Raw genomic sequence first — 20,310 nt, 5'->3', positions numbered from 1 at the left:
ACACTGTGCATTTTTAAAACAATTGAATGCAAATGATATGCAGTCCCCACACATCAGCTTCTGACATGTTAACTTCTGTCTGGAGTGCAAAGAGTGCAAGACAGGTATTGCAGCCTGGAAAAGGACATGAGTATCATGTGATACACCTGCGAAACCCTGTTGCCAGATTCATCCAAGAGGTCTATTCATTTCCAATATTAAACAATATCCACTCATTCATCACTCAGATCACAGCAGCATCACCAGATGGGCCTGCGAGCGCTCCGAGCCAAGTTTCTGTTGACTGTGTGGCCAGTTGTGCAAGACAGCACCACTAACGGTGGATGGATACGGTGAGTGAACAAGCTGATAAAAGCCATGCCTGAGACAGGAACCCATACATCTTTTCATGTGTAAGATCTCTTCTGTGCTGTATAAGACACTATCTTCTCACTGAAGGCCTCCCAGTGTCTCATAAGATCTTTTCAACAGTGCTTACCTGCTCACACTGAGCCTAATATTGGAACTAATCCACACAGGTATCTACTTGAAAGCAGAGGAATGTATTTTACAGGGTTACAGTAGGCCTTCACAATTGTCAGTCAATTCTAAAAGTGCAGTGAGTGTGGATGGAGGCCCTAGCAGAGCCTTGCTGCTTAATAACACCTGGTTTAAAAGAGATCAGCTAGAGGGGTTGTCAGTACATGACAGGAATGGACACTAATCCCAGCAATACCTACTGGTCCTACATGTCTGGTGAGTGGGATAATTGATTTCCACACCCAATCTTAAACGTTCCCCCTCAATTCCCATTACGCTAGGCGTCCAGCAAGAAAACAAGCCTTGTCCCCACGCCTTACAAAGAAATACAGGGTTCTGTTGGAATGGGGGGTTGTCTCATGTACATGTTGGTGGTACCTCATTAGTCTGGTAATGGGACACTAATCTCTGATGGCTGTCAAGTGTACCCTATCCCCCCTCTCTCTCGCTCCCCTCCACACGCACACACACACACACACACACACACACACACACACACACACACACACACACACACACACACACACGTACACAAAACATTTTGTTCCTCAACACCACTCACTCGCTCTTTCTTTCTCAAAGCAGATAGGCAGCCTTGCCTTTTTGTTAAGTCAACCCTGTTCAACTCATAGTGTGACTAGAATACTCAGACAGGATTAGCAGTTAGCCTGCAGTGTAACATTTCTTTGCAATTACAATGAGGTTCCTTTGGGCATTGAGGTTAGGAGCTCTTCTGAACACAGACTATTCAAATGAGATGGAATGTGCTGTAGGATGTTGATGGAGTTCTAGGTATTTCCTTCAGCAGAGGCAAACGTTTGCCAATGCCGCCCCCCAATATTTCTCAACATACTGTAGACTTTAAACACAGTACCTACACGGTTATGCTTTCAAGTTGTTTGTCAAGAGGACCGACTCTTGGGCTTTGGAGATTGAAACACTGGTTAGGACAGCCACCTTGGTGTGTCACCTGACAGGAACCAGTGTATCAAGAAGAAAAACCGAAAATAGGGCACCACTATACTACTACTACTACAACTGCTGCTGTTAGCCTCTGTGGTACTAGCCTTACTTTGACCTTGTCTTGATATCACATCCCTTGAGAGGAATGTAAATCGTATCCGTCCAATCTCAGCCCTGCCACCGCCAACCTCCTCATTCTCACCAGCCTTGCTCCGTTGCAGAGCCACATGATCTTTTCCACGGCCCAGACATCATTTGTGGCTTGGGTTTGGAGGCTGACGGTGCGTCTGCCCCGCTCTGCTGTTTCAGGCGTCAGGCGCACCATGTGCAGTTTTCAGGACAAGTCCCTCTCGGAAAAGGCAGAGAGGGATACTGTTCTGCTTGGAAACCACAGTACATTGACATGCAACCACTTTTGTGTCCCAGAGTGCCACCTAATTGACAGAGCACACCAAGCCATGCAACAAATGGATAGGAAATAAGGTGTTTGAGAGGGAGGGGAATAACTTTATATGGCCTAGTTCATTGTCTGTCTTGAAATTATTGAAATTATGGAATACCATGACCAATATTCTTGCTACTTTCATGTAAGTGGGGTATGGATTCGGTTCATGTGGACAAGCAATAGATATAGTTTTCAGTTCTCTTTTATACTATGTTCAAGTGTTTAGTAGCACTGTATCTTAAAAATATATCTATAGCTTAGCAAACTTTGCAAGTGTGCATTGGTCAATAGCTCTGGTTTTACATATTGATACAGGTAGCTGGAGTTACAAATTATTAGAGGGAGCTCTCTGTGAAAGAATGTCCTAGTGGAATTTAAAACCAAGACTTCATTTGTGGCATGTAACCTATGGTCCATGCACATTTTCTAGTGAAATGTTATGACATTCTTGAGCCAAATTGCATGTGTGCATGTAGTGGCATGTTCGTTCTTGAAAGCTTCTGTTTAAGTAGGGATCTTGCTATGGACGCACCTCCAATAAGGAGCTGGAGTATTTCAGGGATCGAATGGGCATGGGAGAAGTAGGACAAGACTCATTGACAAAAACATACTTTTCAAGCATGAAACATCTCAATATTTGCTAATGTGTTCTGGTCAAGGGGCCATATCCCCCATGGCGATAGTCTAGGGCCTTGTACCAGTAAACTTGGTTTACAAACAGCATGCACAGTCTGATTCAATCAGTAGTGGATATAACATTCTTCACAGTCCTAATATGAACTGTATATTAATCTCCAGGTTTTCAACTATACACCAAAACCACAAAATTATGATCAGCACATTGGTTGCTGAGGAACCTGACACCACCCTGCATACTGTGTGTACAGAGTGACAAACCTCTATTTGCCTTTGGTCAAAACTCTTTCCAAGACACCCACGTTCATTCAGTTTCTCCAGTAAAGTAAAACCTTTCCCAGCAATGGTCATTTTTGATTAGACATAACTACTGTGCTCAATGGTAATTGTGTGTCAATGGAGTGATGCGATCTGCTTCCAATTGGTAGACAAGAAGAAACAGCTGCGGTCAACGTCTCGTTCAGTTGATGACCTGGGATGACCTACAGAAAGTGTTGTCTGGAAGGAGTTGGTGAGAGAAAGGGGAAGGGACAAAAAAAAGAGAGGACAGAAATTGAAAGAGGGATCGTAGTAGCAGAGATGGGGGCTGTCTATGTTCTGCCAAGAAGCAGCTGATGAAAGCCACCGTACCCTCAGGCCTGACAGGGAGTGGTGTTTTGTCATGTGAGGGGCTCCCCTGTCTGCCTGCTGTTTGGGGACTCCTCTTCTCTGACCCAGGGCTGTTATCTAGGACCTCAACCCTGACACCACTGCTCCAGTGACTTAGAAAAGGAGCACTGTGATCAAAGTCTATAGCCGGTCTGAGATAAAGAGCTGAGTTATGGGCGGAATGAAGCTTTACAGGCTAGCACTTCCTCACCCAACTTACAACCCCCCCACCCCCCCACCCCTCCACCCCCCACCCCTATTCTGAAACCCACACCCACTCAGCCTGTATGTCACCATCAATGGTTTGTCTTATCAATAGGATATGACACCCAGTATTGGTAAGTAGGAAGAGAAATTGATAGAGGTGTCAGTGCCTGTGGCAATGCCCATCCTGAAGATAGGTTGAAGTGAGGGGGGCATCGCCCTCTTTCCCATGTCTTTGGATGTTAGCTCAGTCTCAGAGGCTGCCGGCCAAGGAAAAGTGATGAGCAGTTTCCAGGTGTGAGCTCTTGGGGTGTGACCCGACTTACACTTATCGAGGCACAGCTCACTCCCTTTTTCCCTTGGAAACTTGGTAATGCAAACAGAGCTCCAGCGGACCTACAGCCAGTGTTTAATCAGCAGGCTGTGTCCTTGCAGCTGCCAATGCTGTTTTCTGTCAAATGTTTTTGTTGACAGGATTTAAGTTTAGGATTAAAAAACGATGTTATCCTCAAGAAAACGTAAAAAATAACTGGGGATTTTTTTTAATTTTCTACTTACAAACTTAATAGCAGCAACACTAGGTCAACAATAATTGGTTACATCATGAATTTAAGACAATATAATGCAGTCAAATTAAACTCTGGTTTAGTACATTAATGCTGAACTGTGCGGACAATACTGCCAACATATGGGTTGAGTATCAACAGTCAATGCTGAGAACAATATTCATGAAATATCCAAATTGGAAAATAGCATAAAGCTATTATCTACCAGTCCCTCAGATCAGCTTCGAAATCTCCTCGTCACTGTAATATTCTATTATTGTCAGCCATAGTAATTGACTGTTACTAGACTGACATCTAGTGGTCAATAAATAGAATGACACTTAAATCTCATATGTCACAAAATTACAAATATCACACAAATAACACTGACGTTTCATTTTTTCATCTGGTGATTTGGGTAATGAAAACCATTGAACTGCATATACATTTTGTGTTCAGTAATGTCTTTTTGTACTGGCCCCTGTCAGCTGTCTAGTGGCTGAGGGACATGGCTTTTTTGAAGACACTTTTCTCTTGATTGGCAACTGAAAAAGTAAAATTGGTTAATACAGATGAACATATGTTGAATTGATTTGACCTTTAGTCACACGATGAAGGTTCACAACTCTGATGTTAAGACACAACACAGATATATGTGTTCATTGTGTGTGCAACAGTTACATCCCGTTGAGAGAATAAGGCCAGTGAATCTAGTCACGATGCCGGTGGGTTGCTCCTCTGACGGTACCTTGATGCCAGTCTTGACATCCGTTAACACATTCTCTGACTCTTTTCCAGAGCTGATCTGGAACGCTTGGTATGCGTGGTACTTTGACAATGTTTATTTGTTTCGAAAACTTCAAAATCCCATAGCTGTGATGGTATAGAACCACATTTTGCGTACCTTGCTGTGAGCCTAAGGAGTGAGGTCCTCTCAATGTGACTTACTTCATGTCTTAGTGATGGCAGATTGAACCTTCACAAATGCATTATTTTCCATGTTCTATAAAGGCATCTGGACAGCTTACATATGATGTCCACCAGATAGCAGTAAAACTACAAATTGAGAGGGTTCCTGAACGGTGAGAAGCTTTACCTCGCTTCTATCGCTGTCTCTGACCCTGCACATTGGTAGCCCGCCCCATAAAATACATCTTACAAGCACACAAAATTATTTCAAAATGAATGGGTGAGGGATAGAAATTGTATCACACCATTAGACACTAACAAAACATTCCACATAAGCATACATCTTGTGAACAGTACTGGATGGTTCATGGATCTGTTCATATGAGGGGGGGGGGGGGGGGGTCAGATGGCTGAGCAGTTAAGGAATTGGGCTATTAATCAGAAGGTTGCTGGTTTGATTCCCAGCCGTGCTAAATGACTTTGTGTCCTTGGGCAAGGCACTTCACCCTACTTGCCTCAGGGGAATGTCCCTGTACTTACTATAAGTCGCTCTGTCTGCTAAATGCCTAAATGTAATATGATATAATAAAAAACTGGCTTGCCTGGTTGCTTGGTATTTGACACTTACTGAATGCAGGAAGAGACACTGCTGCACATATCTGGACTGGAAATACAATTAATGATTATGTATGAAAGATTAATTTAAAATTGTAAAAAAAAAAAATTGGATTACCAATAGACTAATTTGTTTGGTTTTATTCATTTTATCTTTCTAAATGGGTTTTAATATACATGGTAAATTACATCACACAAGATGTTGATTATGCAGCATGCAAGACATTTCTTTTTTAACTAATGCAGCTCTGCATTCATTCATGTCTATGGAAACGACTGGTCCACTTCCTATTAAATCACCTATCAACAGTCACTTGACATTGAGAAAGGAAGACCTAACCGCCTGCCACTCAGCGGCACGGGCTGCAGGAGAAAGACAGGACCTCGGGTCCTGGTCGACATCGTACGATCGTTTAAGATTATAATCTTGACATCCTGACACTAAAGAAATAAAATGTGTGATCAAATGTAATGCTTTTAATTTGTGTTGCCTCAGTTTAACATAAAGTTATGCATATTGTTTCATGTTTTGGGAAAAGTAATCATAATACATTTTTGTTATTTATGATTGTACTGGGATACATACGCCTAATTATTAAGTAATAATTAAGAATAAACAGACTTGTTTCTGTTAAAAGAAGAATATAAATCTCAGCGTAGATAAGATGATTATTATGGCATTAATTTGCCATTAGTTAACACCATTCAAAAGTAATGAAAAACAATGTGTCCTGAAAACTTCGACTACATTTTTTCGTTTGCTCAACTGTTTAGAATGTATTGTTTGTTTACTTTATTATATGGATATAATACTGAAAATTAGCCTACTATCATGTTTATTAAGGAACTGCATCAGTCAGGTTATAGTTCCATCTATTTACAACTCATCAGTAACAAAAACTTTTGGATTAAGTTTTACATGCATACGTAATAGCATAGTGAGACAAATCAAGGATTAGAAAACGGAATGGTGGGCCTTAGCAATTCACACATATTTATTTCTGCATTTTAGCAGCTTCAAACCGGGGAGTGAAATCCGGACAGGTTGTTATAGCTACCCAATCCACAGGGGTTCCGATGTCTATTTAAAACCCCTCGGACCCTCCCTCTCTCCTTTAAACAACATTATATATCACACACAGCATACCAATGCGACCAAGTCTCAATGAGCACTAAAACACTATCTTCTTAAAATTAGCTCATTCTAGTGTGTGGCTTCAGCCTGACTGACTCAGAAACTGTGCGCGCAAGGAACAGTATCATCAGAATTTCCCCTTTGGCAATACCTGCTGATTGGGTCCTAAAAAGCAAGCTGCTTTTAACTTTTAATATTTGGCTCCCTTGTTCTGCCACGACTAGACGTAAAACACCGTTTCTCCTTTACTTGTTTTACGACAATAAGAGAAATATTGGTCTGCACAGATTTTTTTTTCTCATCGAAGACGTGTGTGCGCATATGTGCGCGCGTATCGGCATGAAGATGTTTTGCGAAACTTTTTTAAGGATGATATGCATTGGATGTTTCCTGTTTCTTTGTGGTCTCACGCATGTCCTGGGAAGTTATCCAATATGGTGGTAAGTTTAATTTATCAATAATCTTCTTACCTTCTTTTAACAGTTTAATATGATAAAGTTGTACATGTGCAATAGGCCTAGCCCATCTTTCTGTTAATTTTATTACAGCCCGCAATTCGTTTTGTACAGTTATCAGGTGGAACACATAAAGTTGTGGACACCTGCCATTTAAGTTATGCTATAGCGATACTGACGTGATACAATATTGAAGTTAACCAGCTGAGGCGGACTTGTGGGCACGAGTAAATAGCCAGACAAGTGAAATTCTAGAAGAATAGACAGCACGTGAGTCAATGACGCTATTGATTTCAAAAGCTCAGGACCGGAAAGCTCAGGCTATAGGGTTAATTATGCAAAGTTTTTACGGGGATTCTTCATGTTTCATTTTCTTAATATATTTGTTTACATATTACAAATAAGGATATTTGATAATGTATTTACTGGAAAGTACTTCAAATAAAGGTGACAGATGAATTATCAAAGAAAGATATCATGCTTATATTGTTCTTCTTCTTGTTGTTGTTGTTATTATTATTAATAACATGCACACTACGGATCAATAAAAATATTTGTCATAACATATCATTATTAAGAGCAATAATATTAATCAGCGCAGTAGTTCCCCTAACATTATTAACGTATTTATTTATCTGTGATTTATTGACGAGTCAGGTTCTGACTTGATATTAAATTCAGAATACTATTGAGTATGTTATCTTTTATCTTTTTGTCAATACAATCTACATTTTTTTTCAATTTACTGAATATGCAGTCCCATTTAGAGGGGGAAAAAAGGAGTGGTATGCGGTCATAGACCAGAGATTTGTTGTCCAACTGAAATCCGTTCCCATTCCTATTGTCTTCCCCAACAGCATATTTTCACATCGTCAAGATTGGATTTTAATGACCAAAGATCTGTCACTAATCAAAAGCACACAGCATCAGTCTTAAAAATCAACCAGGTTCACTCCTTTACTCCCTGATAGAAGGCACGTCTCCAAATTTCATCCAGCTAATATGTTCCCTGGTGGTAATGCTGATGAGAATCTAATTACATGCTCAGCTGGAGTGAAATCTAGCTAAAGGAGTGGGACAGAAAGAACAGTGCTGAGAGAAGCTGACCCAATAATCATGATGAGTTCACTCTCAGGTCTTAGGTCACTGAGTGTGAGATGTTGTTCTGATTAATGTTTCATTCAGTTGCACTAATACATACAGTCATAGTATGGAACTGATGGTTCAATGACTTGGTTCCAGAGAGAAGTACCTGCCATGAGAGCTCAGCACTTATAACTCTCAAAGGTGATGCTCATGATTTGGGTTAGCACAGTACTGAAAGTATAGGCCCAATCTATTTTGGATCGCAAAAAGCTGTCTTTTTTGTCTCTTTCTGTTGGACCAATTTAGTATCAAAATGTCAGATTCCCGCCATTACTAATACAGTGGATGGCAGGCTTCCACTTGGTCAGACACTGACAAAGAAATTAAGTCATCAAGTTGTGTGTGTATGCTTTGATTATGGAGGTTGGGTGCTGATTTAATGTGGGCTAGAGTTCCACTGAAGCAAAAGAGAAGATTTTGAAGTCAAAGCTGCTGTTTTAGGCTTATTGTACTGTACCGGTATGTGTCCTACAGTACCAGTATGAACACAGCCTCTCTGTGAAACCAGCCTGGGGAGCTGATGTGAAGTCACCACTAAGCTTACGTAATATAGAGCTGTGTTTAGTTTGTCATTCACCAAATGAGGCAGAAAACAGAAATGTGCTCCAAGAAGATCCAACCCTGTTCAAAAACCGTTGTCGTGCAGTTGAACGACCCTTTCTCTTTCTCCCGCTCTGTACTTGTACATAACTTGTCAACCTTCCAAGAGCTGTCAGGCAGTGTTGTGAAGAGTTGCTAGGTGGTGTTGACGGAAGCTGGCAACGCAGCCTGTGATAGCCATGCCACCAGTGCTGTTCACGGTTCAGGCTTCACTACTGTGCGACAGCAGTCAGTTTGGAAGATGTTCAGAATATGGATTGGTACCTTTACAGAACCATGTCTGTCTATTCCCGACCTGCCGTGACATAGCCTGACTGCACCCTCCTCTCCAGCCAGTCAGCCACCCACCCCTCTCCAACCCCATCCCGCTTCAACCCCACCACCCCCACCCCTCCACCCCATTCCACCCCACCCAACCTAGTCCACCCCGCCTTAAAAGATAAATACCTGGAGGTGAAAGCTTGCCGCACATTCCTTTTCCAAAACATGCTCTCTTGATGTCAAAGTCGGCTCCAACGCCCCAGGGTCCAAAAGTAAAGTGGTAATTCTAAGGTATCCTGCATGGGCTTGCTGAAATATGCATTAAACCTGGTCTGGATACACTTAGATGAGAGGAGGAAAGATCCACACAGAAACAAACAGGAAATCTGTTTCTCTCCTGTTTGGATTGTTTGATTGTAAAGGCATGGAGACAGTTGATGGCTATGGCAAGGAAGGAATCTAATACTGTCTTACTTTGGATTAGTTTCACTCAGTGTTATGTGATGATGACATCTAGGAACAAATTGTAAAGTGTGTCTTCTTTACCTTTGTGGAATGTGATATGTAGAATTTGTAATATTCTCAGATGAGTGCTTGTCTTTGGCGCATGGAAACGAGATACAAAGAAATACGAACACCTCAGGCCACCAATTTCATGTTTGTCAAGTGACAGTGCTTTTAAAATGTATCTCTGATACTGTACTCCAAGTACTCCAAGGCATACTTCTTGAAGTCATCATAAATCATCCTGGGGTTCCACTGCCACCTCTTCTCTCCGTCTGTGTCCTAACTGCAGAGGAGGAGAGCTGAATCCAGCTAGAGAAGAACAGTGTTGAAGAGCTGGTACAGAGCTGTGCTACTGTCCACACAGGTTAGCTCTCCTTGGATAGGATACTAATTAAAATATCAGACATAGAGACAGTCAGCTTACACATGGATAATCAGTTAATATGACTATGATTCTATGGGGTTAAGGTAGAGTTTGGGCATCAGGACACTACAATTGTTAGTGCAATTTCTAAGTTGCTCTATTGGGAGAAGTGCATCACACAGCATCAGTGATGAACAGGTGGAAATCTGACACCTGTTGTTGGTCTCACTCAACGAGAAATCCCAAGCTGCTTCAAGAATAAATGCAAATGGGGGCCCTTGTTTTACTTCACGCCTATTTAACAAACGCGATCTTATCTGCTCACACCTGCGTAGCTTTCGTTTTGGTTGGTTTCACCATCAACTGTTAGACTCTTCGCATTCTTATTCGTTGTGCTACTGTATGTGTATTAGGGCCAAGTGTCTGGGTGGTGTTGTGATGTGGACTCAAGTTTCTGTTGTGAAAGGTCTGCTCAGTTTTTAGCCTTAGGGTGTGGATTGACAAGGGGCCAAACAGAGGTCAATATGTAATAGGAGTTTCCTTGTTTACTGATTCGCCCAGACATGGTGTGGCAGACAAAAATTCAATCCAACGTGATTTCCTCTTAGTCATTTTGACCTACCTGTCAGCTCTTGCATTTTGTGTTTCTTGTATATGATTAACTAGAGAACAAATTGAGGTCTAGTTGGAAACTGTGAAAATATGGCAGAAACTCTGCTCATAGTCCTACCATTTGCTCGAGGATATTCTTTGGAAAGTACTAGACAAGTAGACAATTAACTTGATCCCCAACTGAAGGACAGACGAGAGCTTGAAAGTCGATACATACGGAAATGCAAAATATATGTCAACCCATACCTGCTGACCGTGGTAAACATCTGCTCACATATTCATTCACAACATGATTTTCAAGGTCAGTTTTTTTTCAAGATGCAGTCTTGACCAAAGAGGAGTAATTCAAGGATTGTATATAGTAGTTGATTTACACTTCGAGAGGCTAGACAGGATATCCAGTTGTGGTCTGGAGGGCTGGGTTCTCCTGTTGTGGTCAGTGATGAGTACCTGGGAATTCTTTTACTGATCAACAGCCAGGGAGCTGGGCTATTCGAGCAGCCCAGTTCTTCTCCACCCGTTTGTTGGTTTTGCTGACCTAAGGAAGCACTAAAGTTCCTGTTATCATGGCTTGATCACTCATAGGAGGATCATCAGATCATCATTGTGCACATTCACAGATAATCCCTAGCATCTTTGCAATGTTAAAATGAACCTTACTGGAGCTATGTCCACTACTGCCTATGGATCAAACCATTCCAATGATTGCCACTGTTACATAACACGTAGCGATCCAGCGGAATAGGCCACAGTTAAGGAACAGAGAAATGGCCAGGTTACCATGGATACGTGGTGTAAACATCTTAATTCAGAGCGAGAGACGCACACACACAGATGTAATCGGGGAACGATCATGTTTGCACTTGTTGCCTCCTACAACCCCTCCTCAAAGAAGGGGGAGGGCTTTGGAGATTTACTTGATGTTCTCTCTGAAGTTCCAACGCAGGGTTAGCTGTCCCTCCCTCAACACTGAGCCACGAGCCTGTTCAACGTGTGTAGTACAGTTAATAACAAGGCGCTGCTTCCAAGTTGTCGACCTAAAGGTCTGTGAACCCTCTGAGGTTCACCGCGGGGTCTTTCATCTTGCTGTGTCACCCGGCTTGCCTTTGAGCGCTCTATCCACACAAAGGACAGGTGGCTGAGGACAAAGTTGGATGGAGGGATGAGGTGCATCGTTGTGCACACGATACACAGCCTCAAACACACACACACACGTTCCCTCACCTGAAACCTGTGAGCCCCATACCAAAGTAGAAACAAAGAGAGACAACCATAGTGAATTGGTAAGCTATATAACTCAGAGTTTCCTCTTTCCCCCTCGTGTCCTCTGCTGTAGGTCCCTGGCAGTGGGCCACCAGTACTCATCCCTGGGTTCACAGCCCATCCTGTGTGGCAGCATTCCCGGCCTGGTGCCCAAACAGCTGCGTTTCTGCCGGAACTACGTGGAGATCATGCCGAGTGTGGCGGAAGGGGTGAAGATTGGCATCCAAGAGTGCCAGCACCAGTTCAGGGGCCGGCGCTGGAACTGCACCACCATCAACGACAACCTGGCCATATTTGGACCAGTGCTGGATAAAGGTAAACTGCCACAGAACACTAAATAGATATTGGTACTGTCATTTGCATGTGATTTCTGGTACTGAATGATGCTCCTCATGATAGCTTTGGATTGGAGACTGCCTGTCTCCCTTTTTGAAGTCAAAATTGAAGCACCTTTTTGTGACAAGCCAAAGTACATAGAACTTGTTACAAGTGGCTGTCTGGATTGTAGTCAACCTCTCTGTTTCCTAAACCCGACATTAAAAAAGATTCTCCTGTATGACATGAATGCTTTTCTTCATACCTGCTTTTGTGTTCTTGGGCTAACTCTAGTGTATAATCATGTCCTTGGCTCTCAACCTTGGTTATGCTTGGCATGCTGTATGAAAAACTATCATTGCCTCTCCCCAAACCATACCACCCAGTATACTTAGGGCTCAGCTGCTGTTTATGTTGACTAGATGGGAGCAAGTACATATAGTTTCTTCATCCACGATCACAGAAGCCCAGTTCCCTCACCGCTAACCAATCAACAACATTGATCAATGTTCTCAATTAGATGTTCCACACTGTGCAGTCCAATGCTCACGGTCAACAGGATTCTGTTGCCTTTGAATGTTTCAAGAAGTGTTCTCAAATCCTTGTTTAAACAGTCTCTGAGCTGTGAGGAGTCTGTACGCATGGGCTGTTGTACAGAATGTACACAACTGGGTGAAGTCACACAGTTGTCTCCTGGTGGGGGGTTTTCTCGAGAAGGGAATCCCCTGGCATTGTTCACCTGTGTGTTTGATTCCGTCTGAAGCTCTTCAGAGAACATGGTTCCAAATCCAAACCACCGTCTGCACTCTGTCGCCCTCAGCATCTTTTTGGGAAGTACACACACAGGCGAAGTTACTCACAGACACACATTTTTTTGATTAAAAAAAGGAGTTGGCGGCTTCTCCAAGGCGAGTTAGAACAGGGGTGTCCTGAAAGATTGTTTCTGGGACTTCTGTATCTCGCCAAAATGGAATTCATTTGAACCATCCACACATGACGTTTAAACCCCGAGCATCGGGTCTGCTGTGGGGATACTTGTCCCTCCACGCAGCTGCATAGCCCGGACTCAGGATTAGCTACCCGTCAGGGACATGGGGATAAGCATAGAGGAGGCCTGGGGTGGGGGGGGGGGGGGGGGGTTGGGGTGTGAGGGGGTGGGGGGAGCGGTGAGGGGGGTTGTGTGTGTTTGTGTGTGTGTGTGTGTGGGGGGGGGGGGTCTAAACCTGCCAAGGACTGTGGGGCGGACCAACGTGTACCGAGACAGGGATAGTTGGGGCAATTGCTTTAAAAAAAACTCCTGACCCAGTTGTTCCACTGATGGAGAAGGCCTGAGCTCCTGTAGGTGGGTAATGACATGGGTTCATACTCCCAACCCCATTGTGGTGCAAAATACCATCACATCTCCCCCATGGTTTTCCCCTCCCTGGTCTAAATTGCAGGGGCACCGAGTGGAAAGAGGAGATGGCTCCTCTTAGGGTCTGAGCTTTAGTAAATCATTTTGATTGGATTAAGGTCACTGAGGCCCTTAATAATGTGAGAGGTCAAAGTGGCTGGATTAAGTGTCTTTGTCAGGGGCCGGAGAGAGAGTGACTCGAGGGCTCAGAGCCTTTTGATCGGGCTTAGTAGGAGAGGACTCTCATTTCGTCTGCTGTGATTGATGCTCGTGTTTGTCTGTGTGCATCAGGCCTGTTGTCCCTGCCGGTGTCTGTTTGTCTGCAGCACAGACGGATGTGTGTTAGTTTCCTCATGCTTCTCTAAGGAGCGGGGGGGGGGGGGGTGAATAGAACAGTAGGCCACATAGGCCTTGCGCCTATCTGTCAGCCCATTACTTCCCCCACCTCACCACCCCCCCTCACCTCACCACCCCCCAAATCCTAAAACTGCAACCGTAGCATCATGGGCTGCATGTGACCTGTAACAGCTAGATTGCTTGTTCGATTTCAACGTTTTCGAAGTTATGCCGATAAGATGTGCTCCAGGTCATTGTGAACTAGGAAATGATATTTCGCCAAAGAAACTAGGAGATTGATACACAAACAATCCTCTTTTTGAAGCCGTTTCACGTCTGTGCTGTGTTGGTATTTGATGGGGTACGGTGTGGCAGATATCGTTTTGTTAATGTGTTGCCTGGCTCTAAACATACCACATAGAGCACATTCAGTAAAACACTGCAGGTTATGGCAACAACCTGTGGTAATGATCACCTCTCCCTCTGTCCCTCTCTTTCTCTCAACCTTCTTCTCCCTCTCTCCTTCACTCTATCTCTCTCTCTCCCTCTCTCCCTCTATCTATCCCTCTCTCCTCTCGCTCCCTCAATCCCTCCCTCTCTCCCTCTCTCGCCACCCAACCCCAGTCACAGGCTCTTCCCCCAGGCTATGTCTGCGTCAGCACTCATTAATTTACATTAGCCAAAGTGTCACAACAAGTGCTGCTGGAATCTGGCCGTGATGAAAGGCAGTGGATAGGAGGCCCGTGCAGGTGTTCTCAGAACGCCAGGGCCCATCAGAGGGCCACACTTGGAAAAGGACGGCTCTGAATGGCTGTGGCTGAGGCACGGCAGCCCCAGGATGACTCATAACTAGCACTGCTCTGGACCAGCACTACCAGTGGACAGTCACACATGTAGAAACATGTATGGTTAGTCACTCACTTCAAGAGGGGAGTCAGGTGGCTGAGCGGTTAGGGAAGTGGGCTAGTAATCCGAAGGTTGCCAGTTCGATTCCTGGCCGTCCAAATGACGTTGTGTCCTTGGGCACAACGTCACTTCACCCTACTTGCCTCGGGGGGAATGTCCCTGTACTTACTGTAAGTCGCTCTGGATAAGAGCGTCTACTAAATGACTAAATGTAATGTAAATGTAAGAGGAAATTCAGTTTGACTGAAATGTTGTTGTGTATTTTGAATGGTGATATTGAGAAGTGTTGGGCCAGTTATGGCATGGTGGATTCAGTCTCATATGATCTATTTTAGATCCTAATAATCCACTTGCAACACTCCTTGAGACTAAAGCAACCAGGGGAAAGGTCAGGGGATGCAGGTTATGACCCCTGACCCCAGGATGAGAAAGTGATACAATTTAGGATGTGCTAAGAGGTCCTCGTTTTCATGAAATGCATGTTTCTTCATGCAGGAGGGAGGTTAGTGTGCTGGTGTATCATTAACTCTGGCTAAGAAAGAAAGAAGGGGTGTGGTTAAGGGAGTTGATGGGGGGACCTTAGCTCCACCCCCTGCTGGGCACTGCTAGGGGCACAATATCTCCGCAACCATGAGATTAAGCTGGAGAGAAAGCGCTTTTCCCCATTCACACGCCCTTTAGATTGTTTTATTAAACCATTTGAATAGGGATTTCCCCGTCTGCCGACAAGCGGGGTCCAGCCAACGCATAGTTCTCTGTTGCTATGACTTAACTTGGTCCCCACTAATCACTGGCCAAGGCAAATTTCATATAAAATATCTGGGGCCATTGTGGGGCTAACGTAGCGTGACAGTGGAGGCACAATAGGGGATTCAGCCCCCCAGCAGGTCGCAGGGACCACTTGCCATGCCAGGGTCCGGCAGACCTGGGCGGAGGTGGGGCTGTCACAAGCGGTCAGTCCACTCAGTCCCTCCACACACACACACATACACACACACACACCACAAGTACATCACCCCCTCAACTTCACACCATGGCCAACACATTCTTTTCCCAGGTAGGCTCTGCTAGACTCAACCCAAGGTGACAGGGACACCTCCCCCAACCCGACACACACACACACTCACACTGCTTTTCTCTCATCTCGTCCCCGGATAATCTGCTTTTCCTCACTTGCCCTCTCTCCCCCCCAGCCCCCCTCCCTCTCTCTTCACCCCTACCCCCAACTTCCTTGGCTTCACAGCATCGTGGTCAGTCGGGCTGAAGGGTTTGACCTACACTTTATTGGCTTCCTGATCATAAAAGTGGGAGAGTCAGTGGGTTTTAAATTGACAGAGAAAGGGGGCGCTCCTTCACACCTCTGGCCACAGACCACCTAATGAGTCCTGCGGGAAGTTCTACGAGTCAGGCTGGCTGGTCAAAAGCTGCAGTGAAGGGAAGGGACTTCTGGGGTGCAACCAACGATTCATGTCATTGTGATTTCATTTGGCCATGATTTGTGGTTGCCTCAGGCAGAGAATGAGGAAAGCGTGCAAGCATGTGACAGCCCTGCTACAGTCATGCCAAAGACGTGTGCGATGGAGGAAGCCAGTAAACTTCTTTTGCATCATTGTTCTTTGTGCCCTTTCGTCCTCAGACTGGTTGAAACCTGTTGCAAGGGAGCAGTTCACCCTCCTCTTAACCTTGTACTCCTCCTATTCTCTCTGTTTCTTTCTCTTTCACTCTCTTTTACTCTCTCCCTCTCTTTTGCTCACACTCTCCAAACATCTCTCTGTGCTGGGTTCTCCCTGTCTAACTTTGGTCTCCCTCCTGTTTTCTCTTTCTCACACTCACACTCTCTCTCACTCTTGTCATCCTTCTCTCCCTCTACTACTCTCTGTCTATCTCTCTCTCTGTTCTCGTTGGTGTACAAGACCATACAGGACTTAAGTACACAGATGCAGGGAAACCTCCTTGTCATAACGGAGTTCGTAGAAGAGAAGCTGAGGGAGCAGGAACTTTTAACAAGCGACTCTGTGTCAGACTGTTGCTGTTCTTCGATGGACGTTCCAAAATCCTCTGGTTTACAGGTTCAGGTTCCTCTCCCGGTGTATCTGAGGGTGCCACAGCATCACATCCTAACCTATCTAAAGCTTAATTGAGTCTCTTAATCATAGGCCTGTCAGACTTGTCTTTCCCTGTCATCTCCCTGGTAGTTCCTGATCCTCTCTGAATCACCAGTCAGCAATGCCAGACAGACATGCAGGCCGAAACCTCTCCAGCAAGCCCTATATGGAGACAGACAGAGGGCAGGAGTCTGGGCTGGGCTGAATGAATCCATACACTCACCACCTTAGTCTAACTATTTAGATGTTTCCTCCACTCAGCAATTGATCTCCCACAAATCTTCATGGCTCACAGGTGTGACTGGCACATACTGTAGTTAGACAACATCTCACTGCCCAGAGGGGATAGATCCAATTGATATCTGGGTTATTGTTTTTTTGGATAGGGTTAGGTCTGACGATGGCTTTAACAGTGTTTTCATCGGATGGGCTGTGATATTGAATGCATGCAGGATGGTACAGAATAGAGCGGTATCTGCAGGAAGGGCAGATATAGGAAGTATCTGCCTTAACAGATTACCAGTGTCTTGTTCAGATACATTCCAGTGTTGTTTTTGGCCATTATCCGTAACATTCATCCCTGTATCAACATCAGATCCTTGCATCTTCTCATAACCCTGAAGCCTACATGGAAGTTTACATGGGCTGAACACCAATGGATGTTTATTGGTTGACATTTTCTGACGTGCGATTGTCTCCCCTCAGCCACGCGAGAGTCCGCCTTCGTTCACGCCATCGCATCAGCCGGGGTGGCGTTCGCGGTGACCCGCTCCTGCGCGGACGGTTCGGCCACCATCTGCGGCTGCGACACCCGTCACAAGGGCCCACCAGGGGAGGGCTGGAAGTGGGGCGGCTGCAGCGAGGATGTAGAGTTCGGCAGCATGGTGTCCCGGGAGTTTGCCGACGCCAGGGAGAACAGGCCCGATGCTCGTTCCGCCATGAACCGCCACAACAACGAGGCAGGGAGAACGGTGAGCCAGTCCGCTGCTCTCAGTCACAACGGTAGCCTCGTATACATAACATGCCGTTGATGTACATGTAAACAGCAACAAAGCTTTAAGAATGGTCTGAAATTAATATTTGTCTCTCTCTCCCTCCAGTCCCTGAATGACAACATGTTCCTGAAGTGCAAGTGCCACGGCCTGTCAGGCAGCTGCGAGGTAAAGACCTGCTGGTGGTCGCAGCCTGACTTCCGGGTCATTGGGGACTACATGAAGGACAAGTACGACAGCGCCTCGGAGATGGTGGTGGAGAAGCACAAGGAGTCCAGGGGCTGGGTGGAGACCCTACGACCTAAATACACTTTCTTCAAACCCCCCACAGAGCGTGACCTGGTGTACTACGAGAGCTCGCCCAACTTTTGCGAGCCTAACGCTGAGACAGGCTCCTTTGGGACTCGCGACCGCGCCTGCAACCTCACATCCCACGGCATCGATGGCTGCGACCTGCTGTGCTGCGGGCGGGGCCACAACACCCGGACTGAGAAGCGCAAGGAGAAGTGCCACTGCATCTTCCACTGGTGCTGCTATGTCAGCTGCCAGGAGTGCGTACGCGTGTACGACGTCCACACCTGCAAATAGAGGAGCCTCTGTCTCTCTTCCCGCATTACCAAATGAGAAAAAAAAGACTAGAAGAAGATTCCAGACCAGGCTGAGAGACTTTCATCTATTGCTGATTAGTTTGTGAGTTCAGCTGCAGTCAACTACAGACAAAGACAGACAAAACGGCCACTCATGATGAGACAATACTGAAGTGAATGATCTGAGGTTGACTCAAATAGGCTCCACTGTCAAAAATGGAATGATGATGATAACTACCCTCTAGTCTAAAGAGGGAGACAAAGAAACCAGGACAGAGTGGGCTGGGCTGGGCTGGGCACAAACTGGGGGTGACTTCCATTGCCAGATGAGGTTTAAAGTCCTTGGTATCTTGATGCGAGGAATGAGAGTTGTTGATTTCATATGAAAACAAGTGCTCTGTAAGCACCATATTGGTGAACTGTCAGTGTGCTGTGAGTAGTGGCCTTATTGTTATAGAATCTTAGCACTGTCAAAGCCTTTCCGGCAGTGTCACGCCAACACCCATAAACATCTTAATCCAAATATTTTGAGATAACCTAGCCCTCTGCTTGACTTAGCTCATCTCATAATAAGTGCTCACAGCTGTGTATGACCAGTACAATCAACAGCATACAGCATATTCTATTCAGCAATGTTATAGTAAGTTAGTGGAAACTAACCTTTGAACCAGATGAACGGGTGTTTTATGTTTTATAGTGTTAACCTGTTCCTGTTTTTTCAATAAGACTGCACTTGCATATGAGTGTAATTATGTATTCTGATATTATTGATGATATAGTAAAATAAAAAATTGGATCAATCTAAGAGAGCATCAACCAAATAATATGTTAGCTACAAAAAATATTGACATATAACTGGAAGCTCTTTGAACAAAGTGGCCAAAAGGATTTTCACCACAGAACAATGGAAAAACAATGTTTTTCCCAAAGACTAATTACTTTCAATTCAGCCTGTGCATGGAATGGTAAAGGAATTGTAAATCTGAGTTTGATAGGTCAGCACTTCTGTCAAATTAAGGAATATGAAGCTTGTTCCTCTCGTTGCTATCAGTGTTAGTAATGGTCACCGAATGTGACATGTGACTCGGTGGAGACAAATCCATGCTACTGTATATTGTATTTAAAATTTAAGGATATGAAAGGGACTTACTAACTAGAGCTATGATTCAGTAAAACCCATGCATGTTTTTTTTCTCAGTTTCCTGTCCTTGGACATTGGTTTGAAAGCCTCTAAAAATATGCTTTATGTCAGCAAATTTAATTGACCACTAACTAAGCTGTATCATATGAGCTGTGTCATACTATGAAGTATCAGCTCAAATATTACCAAAACCTGTGCATATGATCAGAATGATAGCAGGCATATTTTTTCTCCCAAAACCATCAAAACAGCAGCATCTCGGAAATGTTCAAGACTTCCCCTTTTTGTACGCTGCTAAATAAAGATAATTTGTATGTTTTTTTTTATTTCTCTATTTTTTTATTTCTGTATGTATGTGTGTACAGTATGTTTGTATGTGTGCTCTGTATGCACTGTGCTTTGGTATTCTTTCTATGAAAGACAACATTTAGTCATAGTATGAACAAAAAATGTGAAGTTTTTTTCTACTAATTAAATTTGCATATAGACTGCATAGGCATGCACATATTAACCATAGGCTGAATTTTATATACAGTATATTGTTAGCTTCTATTCTCAGCTTCTCTGTCACCAGTGGGATCCAACTTAAACTCTGATATACTGATAACTGGGACATACATACAGGACCACTTGCATCAAGAGAACATAAAATACAACAGTATTTATATATTTGTAAAACAAGATTAAAACTGACAAGTATGGTTGAAA

The 20,310-nt window shown here is 44.3% G+C and overlaps 1 protein-coding gene across 1 annotated transcript; it reads left to right on the top strand.

Moving 5' to 3' along the window:
* Positions 1 to 6,893: 6,893 nt before the first annotated feature.
* Positions 6,894 to 18,726, top strand: wnt3a (wingless-type MMTV integration site family, member 3A). The gene is made up of 4 exons (XM_062481123.1): positions 6,894 to 7,059; positions 11,901 to 12,142; positions 17,588 to 17,853; positions 17,983 to 18,726. The coding sequence occupies exons 1-4, from the start codon at positions 6,941 to 6,943 to the stop codon at positions 18,460 to 18,462; spliced, it is 1,107 nt and encodes a 368-aa protein (XP_062337107.1). The 5' UTR covers positions 6,894 to 6,940; the 3' UTR covers positions 18,463 to 18,726.
* The last annotated feature ends 1,584 nt before the right edge of the window (positions 18,727 to 20,310 follow it).

Source organism: Osmerus eperlanus, chromosome 16 (assembly GCF_963692335.1).
Source record: "Osmerus eperlanus chromosome 16, fOsmEpe2.1, whole genome shotgun sequence".
NCBI classification, from domain to species: Eukaryota; Metazoa; Chordata; class Actinopteri; order Osmeriformes; family Osmeridae; genus Osmerus; species Osmerus eperlanus.
This window is presented reverse-complemented; position numbering and strand designations above follow the sequence as displayed.

Coding starts and splice junctions, on each gene's coding strand:
- wnt3a (XM_062481123.1), top strand. CDS start 6,941: ATGTGCGCGCGTATCGGCATGAAGATGTTTTGCGAAACTTTTTTAAGG. Junction 12,143..17,587: donor TGGACCAGTGCTGGATAAAG/GTAAACTGCCAC, acceptor GTCTCCCCTCAG/CCACGCGAGAGTCCGCCTTC. Junction 17,854..17,982: donor ACAACGAGGCAGGGAGAACG/GTGAGCCAGTCC, acceptor CTCTCCCTCCAG/TCCCTGAATGACAACATGTT.